General features: G+C 40.0%; 2 protein-coding genes across 2 annotated transcripts in view; both read left to right on the forward strand.

The window, feature by feature from the left end:
* LOC131678423 (uncharacterized) overlaps positions 1-21,177 on the forward strand; it is a 444,679-nt gene that overhangs the window by 258,205 nt on the left and 165,297 nt on the right. The gene's annotated exons all lie outside the window — the stretch shown is intronic.
* Positions 13,906-15,881, forward strand: LOC131679522 (uncharacterized). Its single transcript, XM_058960261.1, has 4 exons — positions 13,906-14,889; positions 14,945-15,431; positions 15,500-15,641; positions 15,683-15,881. The coding sequence occupies exons 1-4, from the start codon at positions 13,906-13,908 to the stop codon at positions 15,879-15,881; spliced, it is 1,812 nt and encodes a 603-aa protein (XP_058816244.1).

Genomic DNA, 21,177 nt, shown 5'->3' on the forward strand with positions numbered 1-21,177 from the left:
TGAAAAACGTCAACCTAATCCCGGCCCGGAGGGCCGAGTGTCATATCCCATTCGACTCAGTTCGTCGAGATCGGAAAAAGTCTGTATGTGTGTGTGTATGTATGTATGTGTGTGTGTATGTGTGTGTGTGTGTATGTATGTGCGTATGTGTCAAATAATGTCACTCATTTTTCTCAGAGATGGCTGGACCGATTTGCCCAAACTTAGTCTCAAATGAAAGGTGCAACCTTCCCATCGGCTGCTATTGAATTTTGGATCGATCGGAATTCTGGTTCCGGAATTACGGGTTTCAGAGTGCGGCCACACAGAAATTTCTCATATAAACTATAGGAAAAATTAAAAACTGAATTTTTATTTTTGATGTTAAATGTGTTCAAGGTGCATGAAACGTCGAGATTTGATGTAAACTCGAAAAAAAAATTTGACTACGATTCACTTTTTTGGATTTTGGCACATTTTTGCCTTTCTCATATAGAAAGGTTATGCAATCACTCTGAAAAACGTCAACCTAATCCCGGCCCGGAGGGCCGAGTGTCATATCCCATTCGACTCAGTTCGTCGAGATCGGAAAAAGTCTGTATGTGTGTGTGTATGTATGTATGTGTGTGTATGTGTGTGTGTGTATGTATGTGCGTATGTGTCAAATAATGTCACTCATTTTTCTCAGAGATGGCTGGACCGATTTGCCCAAACTTAGTCTCAAATGAAAGGTGCAACCTTCCCATCGGCTGCTATTGAATTTTGGATCGATCGGAATTCTGGTTCCGGAATTACGGGTTTCAGAGTGCGGCCACACAGAAATTTCTCATATAAACTATAGGAAAAATTAAAAACTGAATTTTTATTTTTGATGTTAAATGTGTTCAAGGTGCATGAAACGTCGAGATTTGATGTAAACTCGAAAAAAAAATTTGACTACGATTCACTTTTTTGGATTTTGGCACATTTTTGCCTTTCTCATATAGAAAGGTTATGCAATCACTCTGAAAAACGTCAACCTAATCCCGGCCAAATTTTTTTTTCAACTCGTTTAGGGTTTCTGGATTTTAACAGGAGCGTAGTTGATGGTTTACGGAGAGGGGTTACACCCCCCTCTACTGTTCGCGCCCCTCCTTTAAAAATCTCCTTAAATCACCCCTCAGACCACCACCCCATCCAGCCCTCATACCCCTCCCTTTCAACCCCATCATCTTTAAACCACCACTATATCACAAAGCATACCAATTTAAGCTGGGAAGTCGTTCGTTCATGGGACTTTCGCCCTCCTCACATACCCACCCCCGCATGACAAAATGAGTTAGCAAGCAGATAACATTGATCTAATGCTGATTAGGCTAATGAAGTATGATATTTTTTGTTTCAAGTGTTTCACCGTCGACACGTAGCTCATCAAGTTCGTGGCTGGCATGCCATTGTGTAAAGGTGCAAAGTGTACTAAGAATGTAATGGACATTTCCACAATTATGTTGAACATAAAAAGCCTCCGTGCCATAGTTTAGAGAAATGAGAAAGGCACAATTGCACCTCTAGGTGGATTAAAACAGGTTTTTTTTAAATTCGTCTATATTACAATTTTTTTTTCAATGAAGTAATTGAAAATAAATATATTACAATTGCTATTTATTTTCGCATAAGGTTTTTAATTTTTTATACAAAATAAGTTTTTTTTTATTTTAGAGGTTTTAACCTTAAGGTCATTCGCCTCTTCGGGTTAGAAAAATCTCTTATGAAAAATTTCTAACCGCACGTAGCGGGGTCGTAACTCGAACCCAGGTGTGCTGCGTACAAGGCAATCGATTTACCAACTACGCTACGCCCACCCCACTAAATAAGTTTTTTCACGACTTTAAAACGATTAAACTTTGATTGTTGATAGTTGGTGGACCAAAATTCTAAATATTTCGACAACTACGCATTTTGGAAGATTTTTTTAAATGCATTTTACATTAAACTAACACCTAGAATCATATTCTGTAATAAAATTACTGTTTTGTCTGTCAATAAGTGTGAAATTTGAAAATAAATATAAAGAAAAACTTTTTTACTGACGTGCTTTTTATCCTGCAAATACATTTAAAAGGTTTCTCTTTCCTTTTTTTCTTTAGGGACCTTCCATAAAATACATAACGCAAAAATTACCCAAAATTTACTCATCCCTCGCACCATGTAACAAATTGTCATAATTTTTATGAACCCTCCCCCTAGTACATCACAAAAAGAATTGTTTCTTAAGTAAAAAATGCTACGTAAAGTTTTATCTTACTGCCCCTCTTCCAAATGTCACAACTTGTCACACTTTAACGTAAACCTCCTCTAAAACTGTCACGCAATTTATGATTGGACCCTTATAGTTCAATCTTCCATGCCGGTGAAACGTGTAAAGTTTCATAGGAATCGAAGATGGTCGGTCATGATTATTAAGATATTCGGACGGATCTTCGTGGAATTTGTTTAATATTTTTTTGAAATAATTGTAAAAACTAAACTGAAAGCAGTAGCTATCTGTACCGTGATTGGTCCGCACTATTCGAACGAGCGAGCGAGTACTGCTTAGGACAGCCCCTTTGTCACCAAATCAACTGCGATGCGACATACGTATAAAAGAGCCACATAGGACAAATTCGCGAGTTTGCGTTCTGACGTCGTAGTAGCTGTTGCGTTTCATGTAAGGTCAAATTGTTCGGCGGTAATATATTCAATGATTGCATACACAGAGGATAGAACGATCACAAACACACACACATAAGCAGAACGGTCTTTCTTTCAGGGCTGAATAAACAAGTGTGCGCTAGCGATAGGGTGGTTTCGCGCGAGAGAACCTGTACATGGAGTGCTCACACACGTGTGCTCTTTTGCCCATTTGCTTCTGACAAGCGGCAGATCGGGTGCGATACACGATTTGATTAGCACTGATTGTTGCGTTGTGTTGAGGAGATTTTTTGGCTTATTGGATGGTGATATTGTAATTTTCTGTAATGATTTGATACGAGTTGCTTCATAAACCTTACTAGCGAATTTATAGAGTATTGTTACCCTATTCGGGAGAACTTTAAGTACTCGGTTCTAGCCAAACTAGGAAAAAGTTTTACGTATCATAGTATAGGCAGCTATAAACACAGTTTTTAACAGATCCGTAAAACCAATTTTAACAATTTTTCGAACAGTCAGATGGCTACCTATCGTGCAAAGTTAACAAATATTCATCTTTCGGATAACATGCAAAAAAGTATTAATGTTGATGAAAATAATATCATGGCGAAATATTTCAATCGACTAAACAAGACACGGTATTCACTTTATTACACTTTTTTGTAACAATGTAGAATAAATTACATGGCAGAGTGTTACGAATAACATACAATAATCCACGAAACAGTAAGTTTTGAATTTACTCCGTATTAATTTATTGTGTAACTCGGTTGAAGTCACTCAAAGTTACTGCATAAACTGTGGGTGCCAGGAACAAAAAAGGACATCGTTTGAGGCAGCGCTGCGCATTCCTTTGTACGGGGCTCTATATTATACAGACTCTAGTTTGTTATACTAACGGTTCATTGTTGGAAAGCCGAGCTGGTTCTGGTGTCTATTGTCGTGAAACGAGATTACACCAATCTCATTCGCTTGATAAATGCTGTACCGTATTTCAAGAAGAATTTTTTTCGATTCTGTGTGGCGTACTTCAACAAGGAACTCACAGTAAAAGAAACTGTTTTTGCCAGTCATGCTGCCCAAAAGCGCACGACGTGGTAGGTGTTCTGTGTGGGCATAGAGGCCGAGCAGCCTTTCTTGACGAAATCGAAGTACTGTAGGTTGGAAGATACCATGCTTGTGTTGACTTTGCTTCGGTTGTGCATACATCGGATAGAGCCCTAAAGGGTGCTCATTAGGGTGTCCCAAAATGATACCATGTCAAAAAAGTCATCGGGCTCACTTCTTAAATGAAAGGTTAGGGTATCAGGACCACTTTCTTCTTCGGAGTGAATTTGCTAAAACGCTCCCTACTGGTGGCGAATTTTGATTTTTTGAAAAATGGGCCGATTTTCGGTAAAATTTCAAATTCATGCTTGTTGAAGTGCTCTTGAACTGTTTTAGATTTTTTTCAATATTTTTTTATTTTTCTGAAGATCCAAATGGTGAAGTTTGGTTAGTTAGTTTATACAAATTTTGAAGTACAAGAGCGGCAGTGCCATTAAAACTTAAAAAAGTGTAATTTTTGGTGCTTTTCATCAATTTTTCTTCAAAACTGGGTATCTACAATTTTTTAAAAGTATAGAGAACACTTCAAATAGTTGAGCCAAATATAGGGGCGTAATTTTGTTGAAGAAAGTGTATTGACACCGTAAAAGGGGTATGAGTTATATAAGTTTTTGTTATATAACCTTCGACATTTTTAGCAATTAATCAAAAATAATATTGTTCCAAAAAATAAAACAATTCAAATGTGCTTTGATAACATATTGTTTTTTAGGAAAATAGAAGGAAAATGATTTAAAACGGCGTTTTCTTTTTGTCTTTAGTGCGTCAGGATCGGGTTTAATGAGAATTTGATGATTTTTGTACCATCAATTATAAAAATAATGATAACTTTACTAATGATGAAATTTTTAGAAAAGTTAGTTCTCCATAATTACTTCATAGGGGCGTATTCACCAAAAGTATTGCACTAGAAGATGCGCTGTATTCTGTTGTAAAACTTTTTCCAAAATACAAAGCCTTCAAAATTAACTATATCGGAATTATGTGATCTAAAACGTAAAGATCAGTTTTTCAACATTCACACATCCATTCTGCATTTTTCTTCACTCTAAGGTACCTAACATGGGAATGAGACTTTATATACAAACTCTGAATACTCTAATCAGTTCGGCATACAAATATACGCTATAACTTGCCTCTAACTCGACATATTTGTTTAATTTTCATGATTTTCAACCCCACTAGGTGTTTAATAATATACTAAATAATTTTTAAAAAAATCGTCAAATGCTCATAAAAACCGATTCTGATGTAGTAGAGATAAGAAGAAAACGCAATTTTTCATCATTTTGCTCATATTTTACGAAAAATAAAATGCGGACTAAGCACACTGAAATTGTTTTGCTTTGTGTAACAGTGTTATTTTTTATGAATAGCATAAATATCAAAAGGTTATCTAGCAAAAACTTAAATAACTCATACGTCACTAGCCGTAGCTATATACTTTCTTCAGCAAAAATACGCCCCTATGTTTGGCTCAACTACTTGAAGTGTTTCCTATACTTTTAAAATTTTGTAGAAACCCAGTTTTGAAGAAAAACTAATGAAAAACACCAAAAACTACACTTTTTACTGAGTTTAAAAGGCTCTGTCGCTCTTATAATCCACAATTTGTACAAACTAACTAACCAAACTTCTCCATTTGGATCTCCAGAAAAATAAAAAAATGCTGAAAAAAATCTAAAACATATCAGAAGCGCTTCAACAAGCATGAATTTGAAATTTTACCCAAAATCGGCCCATTTTTCGAAAAATCAAAATTCGCCACTAGTAGGGAGCGTTTTAACAAATTCACTCCGAAGAAGAAAGTGGTCCTGATACCCTAACCTTTCATTTAAGAAGTGAGTCCGATGACTTTTTTAACATTATGTCATTTTGGGACACCCTAGTGCTCATCAATGTTTCTCTTGTTAACCCGTCGACGAATTGGCGCCAATAACTGCGTTCTAAGCTGTCTTCATGTACTTCATATTTTTTTCTTATGTTGTGTACTAGTTTTCGGGTTTTCTAAACCTTCTGGAAGTATTTCTCCAAGTACAAGACTGAGCCACCCACCAGGGAGTGGGAAATTGACTGACAGTTTGGGCACTGTGCCGGCCTCTTGATGGGCCTCAGTTAGGTGACAACGAAACGAGAAAGCTCCCCATCGCCCTCAGTCTACATGAGTCCGGACACGGTAAACCCACCATCGCCGGCACACCGTCGATCTTCACTTTGTGTGCAGGTACGTAGATATGGTATTCCTTCATAGGAATGTAGTGTTTAGCCATGACATTTGCTTGAAGGACAAATACTACTCCGTCCGGTCTTTCGAAAGCTTCCGAATACTAAGCGTTTTATCTCTGAGTCGGAAAAAAATCACTAATGGTACGAGCGAGTTCAATGTGTCGGACCCCGAACGAGTAATGGGATACTTTGATAGCGAATGTTGATCGACATCTAATTCGCCATTAGATGAGTCTTTTTCGAAAGAGGCCATTTATGCATGGATCTAGAATCCGGAAAAGCAGAAACGTAAAAATTACGAATTGACAGAAATTATGAGAAATATACGAAATTGACAAACCGATATACCGATTTACCACAGACCTTCCATGACATGACATTCGAGGTTACCGGCCTTTTCTAAAGGCATTCATCATGCTCATAGCTTTTCGCATTTACCGCGACAGGAGTGCTAATGTATGACAACAACGACAAGAATGTCGAAAAATCGTTATTAAGGGGAGGTTCTTATTCAAATGAACAAAAAGTAAGCTAAGTTTGGATTTTTTTTGTGGGCCAATGAAAAAAACATAGAAAAAGGAAACAGTTTTAAAATTCGAAAAGCTTATATTTTCGTATACCTTTAAAATTTTTTTTTGCTTTTCAAGCGGAAATAGCAAAATAGCGCCCGTGGTAACATTCTGTCTAAGGTTAAGTGCGCGTGGAATTGCAAAACTGCGTACAGTCTGCTGCCTCAGGATCGACCTGAAATGCAAAACTAATAAGGCTCTAAAGTAAACTCAATTTATTGTAGGAATGACTGAACTGGTAAAATACATCAAATTTGACGAAAGGGTGTGATCTCAAACTTTGAGATCGATTTTTATCCCTCTGTTTCACTTTAGGCTTCACTATTTTTTTTCGATTATAGAGGTTTTAATCTTAAGGTCATTCGCGTCTTCGGGTTAGAAAAATCTCTAACACTATGTGCGGGGTTGGTATTCGAACCCAGGTGCGCTGCATACAAGGCAATTGATTTACCAACTACGATATGCCCGTCCCCATCACTAAAAATACACTACTAATACAAAGAATTTGTAGATTTTATAGGTTATTCCTCCAATGAAAAAGGATTTCTTTCGAGTGCTCAAAAGATGAAGTCTTAAATTGTTCCATTTTCAAATGAGATTGTACGCAGCTTTGAAAAATATTTTTTTGAGGTACACGTGATTAAAGCTTTGAGAACACTTTCGATGAAGTCAGTTTTTTGAAATACAAAATGGACGATCCAATATGGCGGACCCTTATTGGAAAATAGGAGGTTTTTCAGCCAAAAAATAGGTTATGTGATTAATAACACAAATTTGAGTTAATGTATATCAAAATAAAAAAAAAAATTGCAAAAATAAAAATGGCAATGGTGGACCAAAATATGATTGTAACAATTGTGACTAACATTTTTCGTTTTCTGTGGCTGTTTGATAACTTATGATTAGTCTGCGATACCTCTACAGATCAAGCTGTGAAATATGTTACCGAGAGCTGTACACATGTACAGTGCGACTTTTAGTATTCTGAGAACGTGCCTAATGTCATAAAAAGGTTTCTACCTGAGACGCGTGTCTCGAAATAGGAGAGTCCCATGGCGGTTGTCCCATCCGCGGATCGAAAAAACCCGTTTAACACAATATAGTGGACACTTATACCTTTCAAAAAAAGGAAAGAATTTTTTTTTAAATTTTGAATGAGAACCTCCCATTAAGGGCCCACGGTTGCTATTGTTATCTCACCAAATGTACAGTTTTGAGTGTTCTAGAAGAAAACAAGAATAAACATTTTTTTGGGCTAATGAGAGAAATATAATTATGTAAATAGGATACACGAGCGAATTCTCATGAACCATAAATACACCAAAATATGGTGGAGGTTAATTTGCATCATGAGCATGGGGTATCATGGGCTCTTCGTTTACTTGGAAATCGTTGTAGTTTCATTGTTTTGAACAAGAATTATGAGCTGAACTTTTTCAACAAATTAGGCAACGAGTTGTGTCCATGGAATAGTCATAACACCGCATTTTGGGACATTATTAACGATAAAAATTATTTGAATATTCCAAATGTGTTCACTTTTCCAAAATCTCACGAAAAATATCTTCTTTTGTGTCTTCTAGAGCATGCCACCCCTTTTTATGACCACTAATGTGAAGTGATCTTCTTTGGCGTTTACTTGAGCACCGATGATTCTATAGAATTTACGTTTCGACTCCGTCTCATCAGAATCTGCCACTAACTTAGTGACAGGATTAAGCTAGCGCCGGATTGACAAAACTTCTTTTCTTGCGGGACATCATGGAGGACTGCTCAGAAACACACATAGTTTTCCTTTTTTGGAGCTAGCGTCAATCCGGTGCTAGCTTAATCCTGTCACTAAGTTTGTGTCAGATTCTGATGAGACGAAACGCAAATATCATAACTAATTTAATAATTTCGTGTTCGGTCTTTAGCTGCTGTCTTCACAAATCTACCAACACATTGGTGTCTAATAGGGACACTTAATCCACACAGAAGCCATCAATAACTCAACGCGAAATCCGTTGCGCATTAAAAGTCTGACAAAAATTACCCGAAAGCTTCCCCGAAACAGGAATCACATCAAACAATAAACCATTCCACTGACAAGGCATCATAAATTTAAGCGTCGGCTTGTCGCGGAAACTCTTCATAAATTCTCCTGTTTCTGTGCTCCCCCTCTCTCTCTCTCCGCCATCCATCCGTTGAACAGGCTCGTAAAGAACTCAAAGAAGCTCACATTCCAACTGTTGCAAGATTGAGCTGTAACTTGTAGCGTTAGCCTCAACAGTAAGTATGGTTTCACGTGCAGCTTTTCCCGCCTTTTTGTCACCGGATTCCTCGAACAAATGTTAGGCGGCAGAGAAAATTACATTTCGCGAAACATAATCCTCCCACCGACACGCCGATGGGATCATTTCGGGTAAAACGAAATTCTTTGCACCTCACTCCTTGCAAAGCACGCGACTTTTCACTGACAGGGCGGTGTATAAAGCCGGATATCGGGCGGGGCTGTGCATTTGGAATTGGAAATATTCGTGCCTTTATTGTGGATTGGAACCATTAACGCCGACGCCTGCCGAAACAATGCAAGCATATAGTAAAAGGTTTGGCGTATAATGCTTAACCGATTGCTACGGCAACTCGTGCTTTTGATGGAAGCCTGCGGACTCGAAACGCGTCGAGGAGCCCCGTATCGATTTTCTCTCGACACGTATTTGCAGCTCTAGTGGTGCTATACAATGTGCGAGGGACAGGGTTGGATCGGGTACGGTTCGATTTATGCTGTTCTCTCTAATTGGGTTTTGCCTTTGGAAAGTGTTCTGCTTTTAATTGTCCTTTTTATTAGTACTTATTCTAACTGATGGGCAACCAACCAAGTTCAACCCACGAACAGCAGATTAAACCCTGGCCAAATCCAGCTAACCTCATGTGTCGAAAAGCATGACAAACCACTCCGGTGTTCGTCCATTCTCCGTCACATCCGACTTGATTGATTATTATCTTGTAATACACGGTCAGTGGATTTGATGATGAGCCTTATCTCGTTGCGGGCTTCACTTCGCTCGTGTGATTCAATATAATGCTGGCCATGATATCTGCCAGTAACAAAAGCGGCAACCTAGAACCTTCACCAGCCAGCTTCCTGCCGTCGCATTCACTATCAAAGGAAGGAAAAACTCGAAAAAAAAGGTTAATAACGACGATGCTACTCTTGAGAAGTTCTCTGATCATCGCACATCTGCGCGCACTCAGGCACACACACCGTAGGATACACAATAGCGGCCAGCAAAAGCATATGGCTCGCTGGCAAGGACGAGATCCCATCTGGAGTTTGAGCGCCTTTTACTTTTTCGTTGCTCGGTCCAAAAGAAGCCCGGGGTTCGGAGATTTTGACGTTGATAGAAGGCGATGTGAATTTATTGCCACGGACTTGTGAATCCGAAAGTGGGTGCAGAACGGATTTCCTTGGTCAAATCCGAACAAAGCAGATGCTTAGGTTATTCGTTTAGGTTATGTTTACCCCCTTTCTGCTGTGTCTGTCTACGTATTGTAAAACCCAACACGTTACAAAGGGTCATGGGTGGGGGGATAGGCTAGATGGCATCAAGATTGACTCCTAGTGAAGAAAATCGCAAACAGAGGAAATTATCGTTTCCTGGAATGATTTATTGTTTCACAGTTTTCTGATTTATTTTTTGTCGGATGTCGTCGATAGACATGGGGAAGGAAGTACGCAGCCCGATGGATTGATCGTTTCGGTGTGCGATGTTCGACTGGTATGGACTGATGGCGCGTGCATATAGAAACGAAGGGGCTTAGGTATGTCATTTTTCTTTTACGATGTCATTCAGTATTATAGGTTTTTCTTGCGTACTGCGGAAATCGAGTGATTTATTGTAGTTGCAATGTTCGAGAACCTTGCATATTCTGGTTCAGTGTATAAACACTTAGGATTGCTGTTAGTAGGGTACAAATGTTTATAAATGTTCAAGATAACTGGAGTTATTCATCTATTTGATCGGGTGCCGATTGCTGCTAAATCACAGACAATTTATCACATCCCAGCAAACCAGCAATCGTATATAAAAGTTTACAATAAATTACAAATAATGACAGACTAAATCAAAATTACAAATAGTGCAAGCAAAAATTATGTTTTGTTGTAAAAAGTTCACATAAAATGCAAATCTGTGATCGAAATACAATGTAGACTTGAAGTTATTTATTAGTCCACTACAACTTAAAACAAAATTGTATATGCGGAATAATAAAGACAATTTTGAAGCATTGTATATAAATTAATTTGCAATTGGATTAAACTGCAAAATCGTTCAAAAAATAGTCACCTCCTTATAGCACTTCGCAAATTCTCTGCCAGACTAGTTAAATATTGGAGCAATAAAAATGGCTTGAGTACAGAATGTATCAACAGTTTTTTCGGCATTTAATTAGCAAGGGACTGGAAGGTGAAGTATATTTTTCAATATTTAGAGCCATAGTACTCAAGGGAGAGCAAGGTGTTGAAAGGAGAAAGTTTAGAAAAGCGTGGAAGGATCATATATGCAAGCTTAGAGCTCACCGGCGACTTAACCCTTTGTCTGCTACCGTAGTGGTCAGGGTCTTTTGGCATTAGAAATGCGAATCACCTGAGTCTACGGCATGTCCGAACAAGCGCAAAGTAACTTGTTACTTCATGCTGTCGGAACCGACTTTACTAATAATACACGATAAACTGTTGACAAATTAACTCAATAGGTCGTTAACAAAAATGGTTAACAAAAAAATGGTAAAAATAGTACAGAATGTAGGTTGTGATTTGACAGGTATAGAAGGTATCATTGGAGTGCCATATTTAAATTGCATTATGGTATTTTTAGATCGTAATCACAAAGCGATAAAAATGATCAAATATAATCGTTGCTTGACAGTGTATGAATAGATGAGTACATAGCGGCTATGCTGGGAATACGAAGATCTCAGGTTCGAAACTGGAAGTAAATCGTATCAGGTAATTTTAATAATTGATGTTCCAGTAACTCCAACCTTACCCATGAAAAACATATCTACTAGTGTGGGCATAACTGTGTCTTATGAAGGAATTATGGAAATTCCATCCCGATTTTTTTTTATTTTCATAATATTATTTTTAAAAAAATACTTCTTGTTACCACATTGAGGACCTTAAGCTGCATAAACCTTCATGTGTGATTGTAAAGTTGATCACATATAAACTCAAAATGATAAGCTAGATGATTGTACAATGCTTCTTATGAGATCAAAATTCGTCGTAAATCACATAGTTCTACTATACCGATTTGTTGTACGTATATGGCCTCCACTTTTGTTCACATAGAAGAGATCTGCGCATTTTATACAATCAATTCATATCGTTGAAGAGTGCAGTTAATCAAATTGCAACTTATTAAAGTGAATCAAAATGTTGGCTGGGATACTTACATATCTGTAAATGAATGTCTGTTTTCCCTCTTAAGCACAATGGATCTTAAGTAGCAATCATTAGCCATATTTCAGGAGCACTTAATATAAGTTATCTACCATTTAATTCCATAATGCTAATTTGTAGTCAACTAAGACCTCAGTTCACGTGTATATTATCACTAGAACACACTAAAAATGCGACCGGTATGATTATATTATGATCTAGGGAGAATATAATCATTTTCTCAAACAATTTCCGTATGCACGACAGAATTACAATCTGTCGATACGAGTTGTGGTCGGAGGTTGGTGATCCTGGTTTTTGGATGGCCATAACCTTTATCTACTTCCAGTTATGAGCGACAATTTTACCCAAAAGAAACTTATTAAATAAATTCAACAAGCCTCTCTTGGCAGGTCCTGGTAGATTCTTCAACAAGTTGAATTTGATTCTGTCTTGCTCTGTGGTTTTATTGTTAAACGATAAGAAAGCAGGTGAGAATACCACCATCGAAAGCAGTGTTTCGTTTGTGCTATCGTGAGGGGACGCGGCACGGAGAATCTGCTGTTCCGGGACGGGACAGTATTGTTTCGGTTTCGCAGACGCCGGGCCGTACTTCAAAGAATGCTCATTAAGGGGTGAGTTGCTTAGAACAATGTGCCAATTCACACTATATCACCTACGATAACACGATATAAGATTATGGTTCTCAGTAATACACGATCATTGCACTCGTTACCCCAATGCACAGTGGTCCAGAATGCAAACTTAGCAGGAATTTTGAGATTTTACTAAAACTAAACAACTTAACCTTATTAAGTCTTTGGAGAAGTTTTCGTAGTTAATGAGCCCCCTCTTTTTGTTAAAACAACAGTTAGGGTGGTTCTAATTTTACCAAGATCAAAAAATTAACTTTTTAATCATTCTAGCTAGAGCCAAACGACCTTCAGCGAAGTTGTAGAACGACAAATTTTGGAAAAGTTTGCTGAAGACATGTAAGCTCTATCTGTCATTCTTAATCGCGAACAAAATAGGCCGCCACTTCGAATCGTTATCCGCCGACAAAGCTCTGCCAGCCGCATTCGCTCAGAAAAAAAGCAGACTCGAAGCCTCGCCTACGACCTTCACGCCAGACTCCGCAGCCACCTACAACAGACCCTTTACCGGAGCTGAACTTGCCGTCGCTCTCACTAACGCACGAGGAAAGTCCGACGGCCCTGACAGGATTGGTTACCCGATGCTTAGGCATCTTCCGCCTGGAGGCAAAAGAGCCCTCCTAGACTCTTTTAACACTATCTGGGAACGCGGGTCCTTTCCAGAGGAATGGAAACTGGCCCACGTAGTCCCAATTCCTAAAAAATGCCAGGGTACCCGTGCCCCGAGCGACTTCAGGCCAATCTGCCTGCTGTCATGCACCACTAAGACACTGGAGACGATGATAAACCGGCGGCTGACCAGTGGTCAAAAATGTAAATAACTTATACCCCATTGGCCGTAGCTATACACTTTCTTCAGCAAAATTACGCCCCTAAATTCGGCTCAACCATATAAAGTGTTTTCTGTACTTTTAAAATTTTGTAGATACCCAGTTTTGAAGAAAAAATACTGAAAAGCACCAAAAATTTCACTTTTTGCTAAGTTTTAATGGCTCTGCCGCTATTATAATTCAAAATTTGTACAAACTAACTAACCAAACTTCTCCGTTTGGATCTCCAAAAAAATAAAAAATACTGAAAAAATATCTAAGACAGTTCAGGACCACTTCAACAGGCATGAATTTGAAATTTTATCCAAAATCGGCCCATTTTTCAAAAAATCAAAAGTCGCCACCAGTAGGAAGCGTTTTAGCAAACTCACTCCGAAGAAGAAAGTGGTCCTAATACCCTAACCTTTCATTTAAGAAGTGAGCCCGATGACTTTTTTAACATGATGTCATTTTGGGACACCCTACTGACCACGTGGCTGGAAGACGAAAAACTACTCGACCCACGCCAATTCGCTTTCCGGAAGGGACTCGGCACCGGAGCCCACCTGGGTTCGCTCGGCGAGGTATTATACAGAGCAAGGTCCGAAGGCATCCACGCCGATATTGCCATACTCTACATAGCAAAAGCTTACAACACAGTCTGGCGAGAAGGTGTCATTCAACAACTCCAACGATGGGGAATACAGGGGAACCTAGGCGTCTTCATCCAAAACTTCCTAACCAACCGCCGCTTTCGGGTATGCATAGGCGGCACACTTTCCGACGAATTCCGCGAGGCCAACGGAGTGCCACAAGGATCGATACTAGCAGTGACCCTCTTCTTAGTGAGGATGAATTCGCTCTTCACCGCGCTACCCGGGGGCGTCTATGTCTTCGTGTACGCGGACGACATCATATTGGTGGCCCTCGGGAAGACGATCCCGCGCACAAAAATATCTCTGCAGGCCGCCGTCAACGCAGTCGGCCGATGGATTCAACATCACCGCCACCAAGTGCGCCATTACACACTGCTGCAGCACTTATCACCCTGCCAACGCTCGTCCAGTCCGCCTCAACGGTACAGTAATTCCGTTCCGAAAGGAACCGGTCGTCCTCGGAATCACCCTCGACCGGAAACTGACAATGATACCACACTTCCGGCGACTGAAAAAAGACTGCCAGAGCAGAAAGCGATTAGCGCGGACCATTTGCGCCCACCACCCAAAAACATCCGCCGAGCAGCGCTGAACGTCGGACGATCTCTTATCCACAGCAGAATCTTCTACGGAATCGAGATGACTTGCCGGAACCTAGACGGACTCTCCGACATCCTCGGGCCCTTATACCACGGAGCGGTGCGGCTAGCCTCCGGTCTACTACCGAGTACCCCGGCCGAAGCTGCCTGTGTAGAGGCAGGAGTACTACCCTGCCACTGGGAAACAGCCAGGGTGGCCTTCAGAAGAGCTCTGCCCCCTTCTCACCACCGCCTCCAACCTGCACCAGGAGTTCACCAGCAACGACCTCCCACCCATCGCTCGTCTACACCGGGCGAGACCGCGGGCCTGGTACGACCCCGGACCCAACACCGACGACAGCCTTGCCCGCACTATAAAAGTTGGCGACCACCCCAGCAGCATACTAGTTAAATATAGACAGCTAATTAACCGAAGATATTCACATCACACTAAAATATTTACCGACGGTTCCAAAGCGAACGACGGTGTAGAAGCGGGGATCAGCGGCTTGGGGAACGGGCTCTCCTTCCGCCTACCTCCCTCCTGCTCAGTTTTCTCGGCGGAAGCGGCCGCCATTGCAGTGGAAATGATCAGAAGACCCACCGATACTCCAACGGTCATCTTTACAGACTCACTCTCGGTCCTGAGGGACGTCGCTAGCGGGACCTCCAAACATCGCTTCGTCCAGGCCATCGAGACTCTTCGAGACCCACTGGTTACCATCTGCTGGGTTCCGGGTCACAGCGGCATCAAGGGTAGCCCTCATCGGCAAACGTGCCCGGACCCGGCTCCCTAATGAAACTCCAACCATTGACATCATCAGGGAATTCAACACCAGCTTGCAGAACGGATTCACCAACCACTGGCGGAGTTCTCGAAATCACACCCAAAAACTCAAAGGCTCAGCCGACACCTGGACCGACCGAGACAGCCAGAGGAAACAAAAAATACTCTCCCGACTCCACGTGGGGCACACACGAGTAACCCACGCACACACCGTGTCCAGCGAGCCCGTCCCAGAATGTGCCACCTGCAACACCCGGCTCACCGTCGAACACCTGCTGTGCAACTGCCGGGAACTGGAGGACCTACGGCGTCAGTACGGCCTGACTGGTCCGATACGGGACATCCTATCCAATGACCCGGTTCGGGAGGAGGCACTCCTCCTCTTCCTAAAAGACGCCGGCCTATACGATAGCATTTAACAATAAAATGGATAACGCAAACCCTCCGCAAACAATATGACATGTAATATTTATTAATTGTAATCCCGCTTTATTTCATGGGCGAATGACCTCTAGGTTAAAGCCCCAATAAACAATAATAATAATAATATCTGCCATTCTTTCTATTTTCCAATAAATTTTAAGCCGGAGCTTAGTGTGTTTCTTCGAAGTACAGTTTTCTTCCAATAACTTTTTCTGTATTCATTAAAAACTGAAGTAGTCTTCAGACAACTTTAAGATTGTTTGAAGGCGAATAATTTATTTTATGGCACCATATATCTAGCTATTTACGTTGAAAAGTTATGAGCACTTTTTCGCCAAAAATGGGGTTGTTTTGAATAACATTATTACTCATTTGGGGCAAATAAAAGATAATTCTTTTTGAACTATAAATAAGGTCATGATTAGAGTTATAATTTAGCAAAAATTTGGGAATGCGATATTATTTAAAATTTCATAAAATTGATTTAAAAAAAATCTATTTTTGAAATATTAAGTGCTTATATCTTCTGAACAATAAAAGCTAGAGTTTTGATGAATTAGAAGAAAATGTTCGTCTTCAAAAACTCTGAAAAACATCTGAAGGACATGTTGTAAAAAAATGAAAACAGAAAAAGTTATATTAAAAATTTGGTTTTTCATGAATTGACTCTTTGTAATATGTTTAAATTACTTTCACGGTGCACAATATAAAAAATGTAGTTTCGTTTTCATGATAAAATATTGCACTTTACAATACTTTTCTATTATTGTAAATAGTGGGTAGGGTGATTCTATTTTTTTTTAAATCAGAAAAATAACTTTTTAATGGTTCGAGATAGAGTTTCGCTGTCTTCCACAAAATTGAAGATAATTAAATTTTGAAAAACTTTATCGAAGACACTGAAACTCCATGTCGTATACTTTGCATTTTACAAGAAATTTACCAAAAAAATTTAGGGTGTTTCTTAAAAATTGGATTTCTTTGAACAACTATTGCAGTTTTGATTTTTCATTAAGATCACTTTAGAAATACTTTCAGATATTTTGAAAGAGAACATTTTGTCTTAATATATTGAACCTCTAGCTTCGCTCGTTAGAAAGTTTTATATACTTTTTACTAAAGTAAACTATTTTTGAGTAAATATTGCAAGATATAAAAAAATATCGTATTTGCCATTTTTTGGTGATCTATACTACAAAGCATATTTTATATGAAAGCAACAGTATTTAATGTTCAGTGCCCGAATCGAAGATAATTATACTTGAAAAAGTTATATTTTTTATATAAAAGTTCTTATAACTTTAAAACGAAAAAAGTTAAGTAGTTGGTGTTATAAAGCAAATTATGCGCCCTAAAATAATCTTTAAGTTGTCCAAAAGGTATTTAGCGTAAAATAAAAACTTCAAAAGTTATAGAAATAAAACCGTTTTTTAAGGAACACCCTAAAGCTTACATTTGAATTTCTCGTGCAATGGAAAATATAAAAGCGAGAGCTTGCATGTCTTCAGCAACTTTGTCTAAAATGTGTTGCTCTACAACTTCATCGAAGACAATAAAGCTCTATCTCAAACCGTTGAAAAGTTCTTTTGTAAAATATTGCTAAAAGTTTTTTGTAAAATATTGCTAAATTTAGAACCACCCTAGCATCGGTTTAAACAAAAAGAAGGGCCTTGCAAAGTACAACAACTTTGCCAAACATGTTGTAAGGCTAAGTCATTTAATTTTAGCAAAAAGTTAAAATTCCTGCTAAATTTGCATTCTGGACCACTGTGCATTGGTCGGAGGAATTGCACTGTAACGCGGAAAGTGAGGACTGGCGAGTGGAAGTGGAAAATAAATGACTTCAACAAGGACCTTTTTATGGAAGCACTTCGCGCTGACAGCGTCACTCCAATTCCCAGTGCCGATGAGCAGTCGGAAAAAGTAGCGAAGGCGTGTGATGGAAAAATAACGAGGAAAATGGAGCAGAAGAACTACCGTCGCGACGGCCAGCGTGAAACGAAATGCACAGCATCATCTAAGTCTGCCTAAAGCCAGAAGACGCGTTCAGAGAGTAAGATTTGAGGCAGTCAGAGAAGAGCATATGGTGATATTCCGGGCGGCAATGGTTTCTTTTAAACGCGAGATAGTGCTTAATAAGTCTACCTGGCATAACAAGCCATATGGAGAAGTAGACGTTAACTCCTGGCGTAACGCTTACCATGTCGTGATGGCAAAGATCGAGGATCCAACGACGCCAGCTGAAAGTGCGCTGACAAACTAAAATTATCGTGGAAGATCTTTTCTCAAAGTTCGACCGAACCGCTTGATCGCCTACACCGTATGTAGATGCAAACTATGAAAATACTGGTGACAATCGAGTATTCAACGACCAGCTCCTAATAGTGGCGAAAACGATTGAAAACGAAAAAAATCCTAACGTGGCGCTGAAGACCGCGAACCTGGCGTTACCGGACATGTTCAGGAAAGCCCTACAGAAATGCATGGTCGATGGCTTTTGGGAAAAATTCCAGGCTCTACCGATCTCGATACCCTCCGTGTAGCTCGTGAGATGGCTAGATACACCCCCGAGCACTAGATCGAGTAGACCGCGTCGAACAGCCAGTGAATCGGAAGCTACGCTCCACCCGGTATCGCTGGACAGATCGAGTAGATCGGGGCGAAGCGGGGAGCCAACCTTAAGGAAGCCAACTTGGACCTCTCCTCTTCGTGCTCTTCGTGAATAACCTTTGCAGTGAGTTGACAGCGTGAAATATGATGTACGCAGATAATATGAAAATATATCGCATCATAACAACTCTAGTAGATTGCTGTGCACTTCAGATGGACATCGATAGGATCATGAGTTGGTGTGATAGAAACGGAATGACTATAAACATTCTGAAATAAAACATAATTACATACACACAAGTACTCTCGCCGATTATGTTTGAGTACGTAGTGAATGCTGGTCCCGTAGAATGAGTTCATTCATTAAGGAACTCGGTGTTACACTTGAACTTAAGCTATACTTCAATGCTGTAACTACTAAAGCCTATGTAGTACTAGGTCCTATCAAACGAAGCACCAGAGTTTCAAGGAAAAACAATAAAATATATCCCCTTAGTAAGCATTTGGCATATTCATTTCACTCAACTTCAATACCATCACCGTACCCTTGCACTTTACGCTTAACTCCACTCATTAGGTTCTGTTCAACATCTGGCTGCAGTTTCTTCTGTACGGAAACTCTTTTTTTCTTCATGCCTTCTTAAGATTTGACCTGCTGGGATGCTTCCGTGGTGCTTGATTCAAAATTGCCCAGTATTTTTTGATGGGCTTTAGTTTCGGTGCGGTAGGGGGAGTCTTATCCTTGAGTACGATTGTGATCCCGTTTGTTACGTACCACTCCAGGACAACCTTTGAATAGTGCTTCAACAGAGGAAGCAGACGCTTCTGTAGACATTCCTTCGGGTAGATCCCGTTTACAGTAGTCACGAGAGGCGCACTCCGTTTACCACATGAGCATATCGCTTGCCAAATCATGTACTTATTGGCAAATTTTGAACGTTCCTACTGGGCGGTTGAAGAACAGTGGGCCCGAAAGAGCTGCCAGAAGTACGCCTTGACGTAAGTTTTATCATCCATGATGAGACATGAGGCTTCGTCAGCATCTGGGTGTAGGTACAATTTCGGAGCCCGTGACTTTCCCACCGTATTTTGCCATTCGTCATGATTTGGAGCCTTCTTCATTTCCTACGTATGCAGTTTCTCCCGGTCTTTGACTCTCTGAACGAAAGACTTGGACAGATTCACATCCCTGACCGGAGCATTGGAATTCCGCTTAAATGCTTTCACTACATGCTTGTGATCCTGCACACTAATAGAACATCCATTCTGATCGCATTCCTGCTTCCGTTCGGTGCTCAGAGTTTGGTAGTAACATTTGAGCACACGACTTATCGTTGACTGCACGATGCCGAGTTGTTTTTCGATGTCCCGATGAGAAAGTTGAGGATTTTCCAGACCCTTGCGCAAAATCAATTCGCGACGTTGCTTTTCGCATTTTTTTTACAATTTTCGAAAAACTGACAGCGATAAAAATAAGGTACACTCTAAACTACTTCTACCCAAATTTTCAAGGAAAAATACCCAATAGCTCCAGCGCAATTTAGAAGTCCCACTTTTCGCACTTTGGAACCACTATGCGATGGCGTGTCAACAAAATATTTCTGGGTGTGTACAAAGAGGGAATCACTGGTGTTACTATTGTAGTATCAAACAGAATTACAGTTCTATCAGTAACTTGTGTGCATTGTCTGAAGAACAAAAGATTTTTATTTTTATTCTTGCGTAGTGATCTATCAAGGTGACTGAGTTTCATCAACAAAACGGCTTAACACAGTGGCCATTAACTTCAGGTCTTTTCGCATTAGACCGAGTATTCGTGATGTGGAATATCTGCTGAAGGTGAAAATGCAGCTTCGGTTTTTGGAAGTCACCTTCATCCAGCTTGAGCACGTCAGGCACGCAGTGCTGTTAACAGTTATGTGTCCAACAAAAAAAAACTTTTAACAGGCCAATGAGGGTACCCGGGTACCCACAAATTGAAATGCTCATAACTATATCTTCCTGTAACCGATTTGGACACGTTTAGATGTTTTGGATTCAGGAACTCGTCCACTTTTTGATTCTGTAAAATAGACCCGGAAGAATGGATCGTGTTTTTGGTAATCCGGATTTTCCGGAGTAATGTTCCAGTACTAGGGTAAGATTTGTTAATTTTAATAATGTCCTAGCAATAAAAGTATCAAAACTCTTCAAATTGTCTCGAAAGTCTTTTTTTATTGTTACGGGACCCTATGGCAATTTTGAAAAATTGAATTGGAATGGAATGGCCACTCACGGCCCCACGGTAATCTGCTCCGGAATGTCCGTTCCGGGGTCAAATCACCAATTGGTTCCAAAACCACGAAATACAGCCTACTGATGCAATTCCAAGGATTTTGATTCCCATATTGCTAGTATTCCATTGAAGTTCGCAAATAGTACCCCAGCACTGGAACCTGCTTCCAGAAACCCGGATTCCCGGGAACCGAATGAAGTAACCCGATTCATTTTTACCAAGTTCACCAAGTGGATGAGTTCCTGAATCCAAAACACTCAAAAGTATCGAAATCGGTTGGATATTACCTTAGTTATGGGCATTTTAGTTTTGTGAGTACCCGGATACTCACGTCGGCCTGTTACGTAGTAAAAAAATTCAGGAGACCCTCCTCACTCCCCCCTTACTACATCAACAATATTATTAAC

This window comes from Topomyia yanbarensis, chromosome 2, assembly GCF_030247195.1.
Source record: "Topomyia yanbarensis strain Yona2022 chromosome 2, ASM3024719v1, whole genome shotgun sequence".
NCBI classification, from domain to species: domain Eukaryota; kingdom Metazoa; phylum Arthropoda; class Insecta; order Diptera; family Culicidae; genus Topomyia; species Topomyia yanbarensis.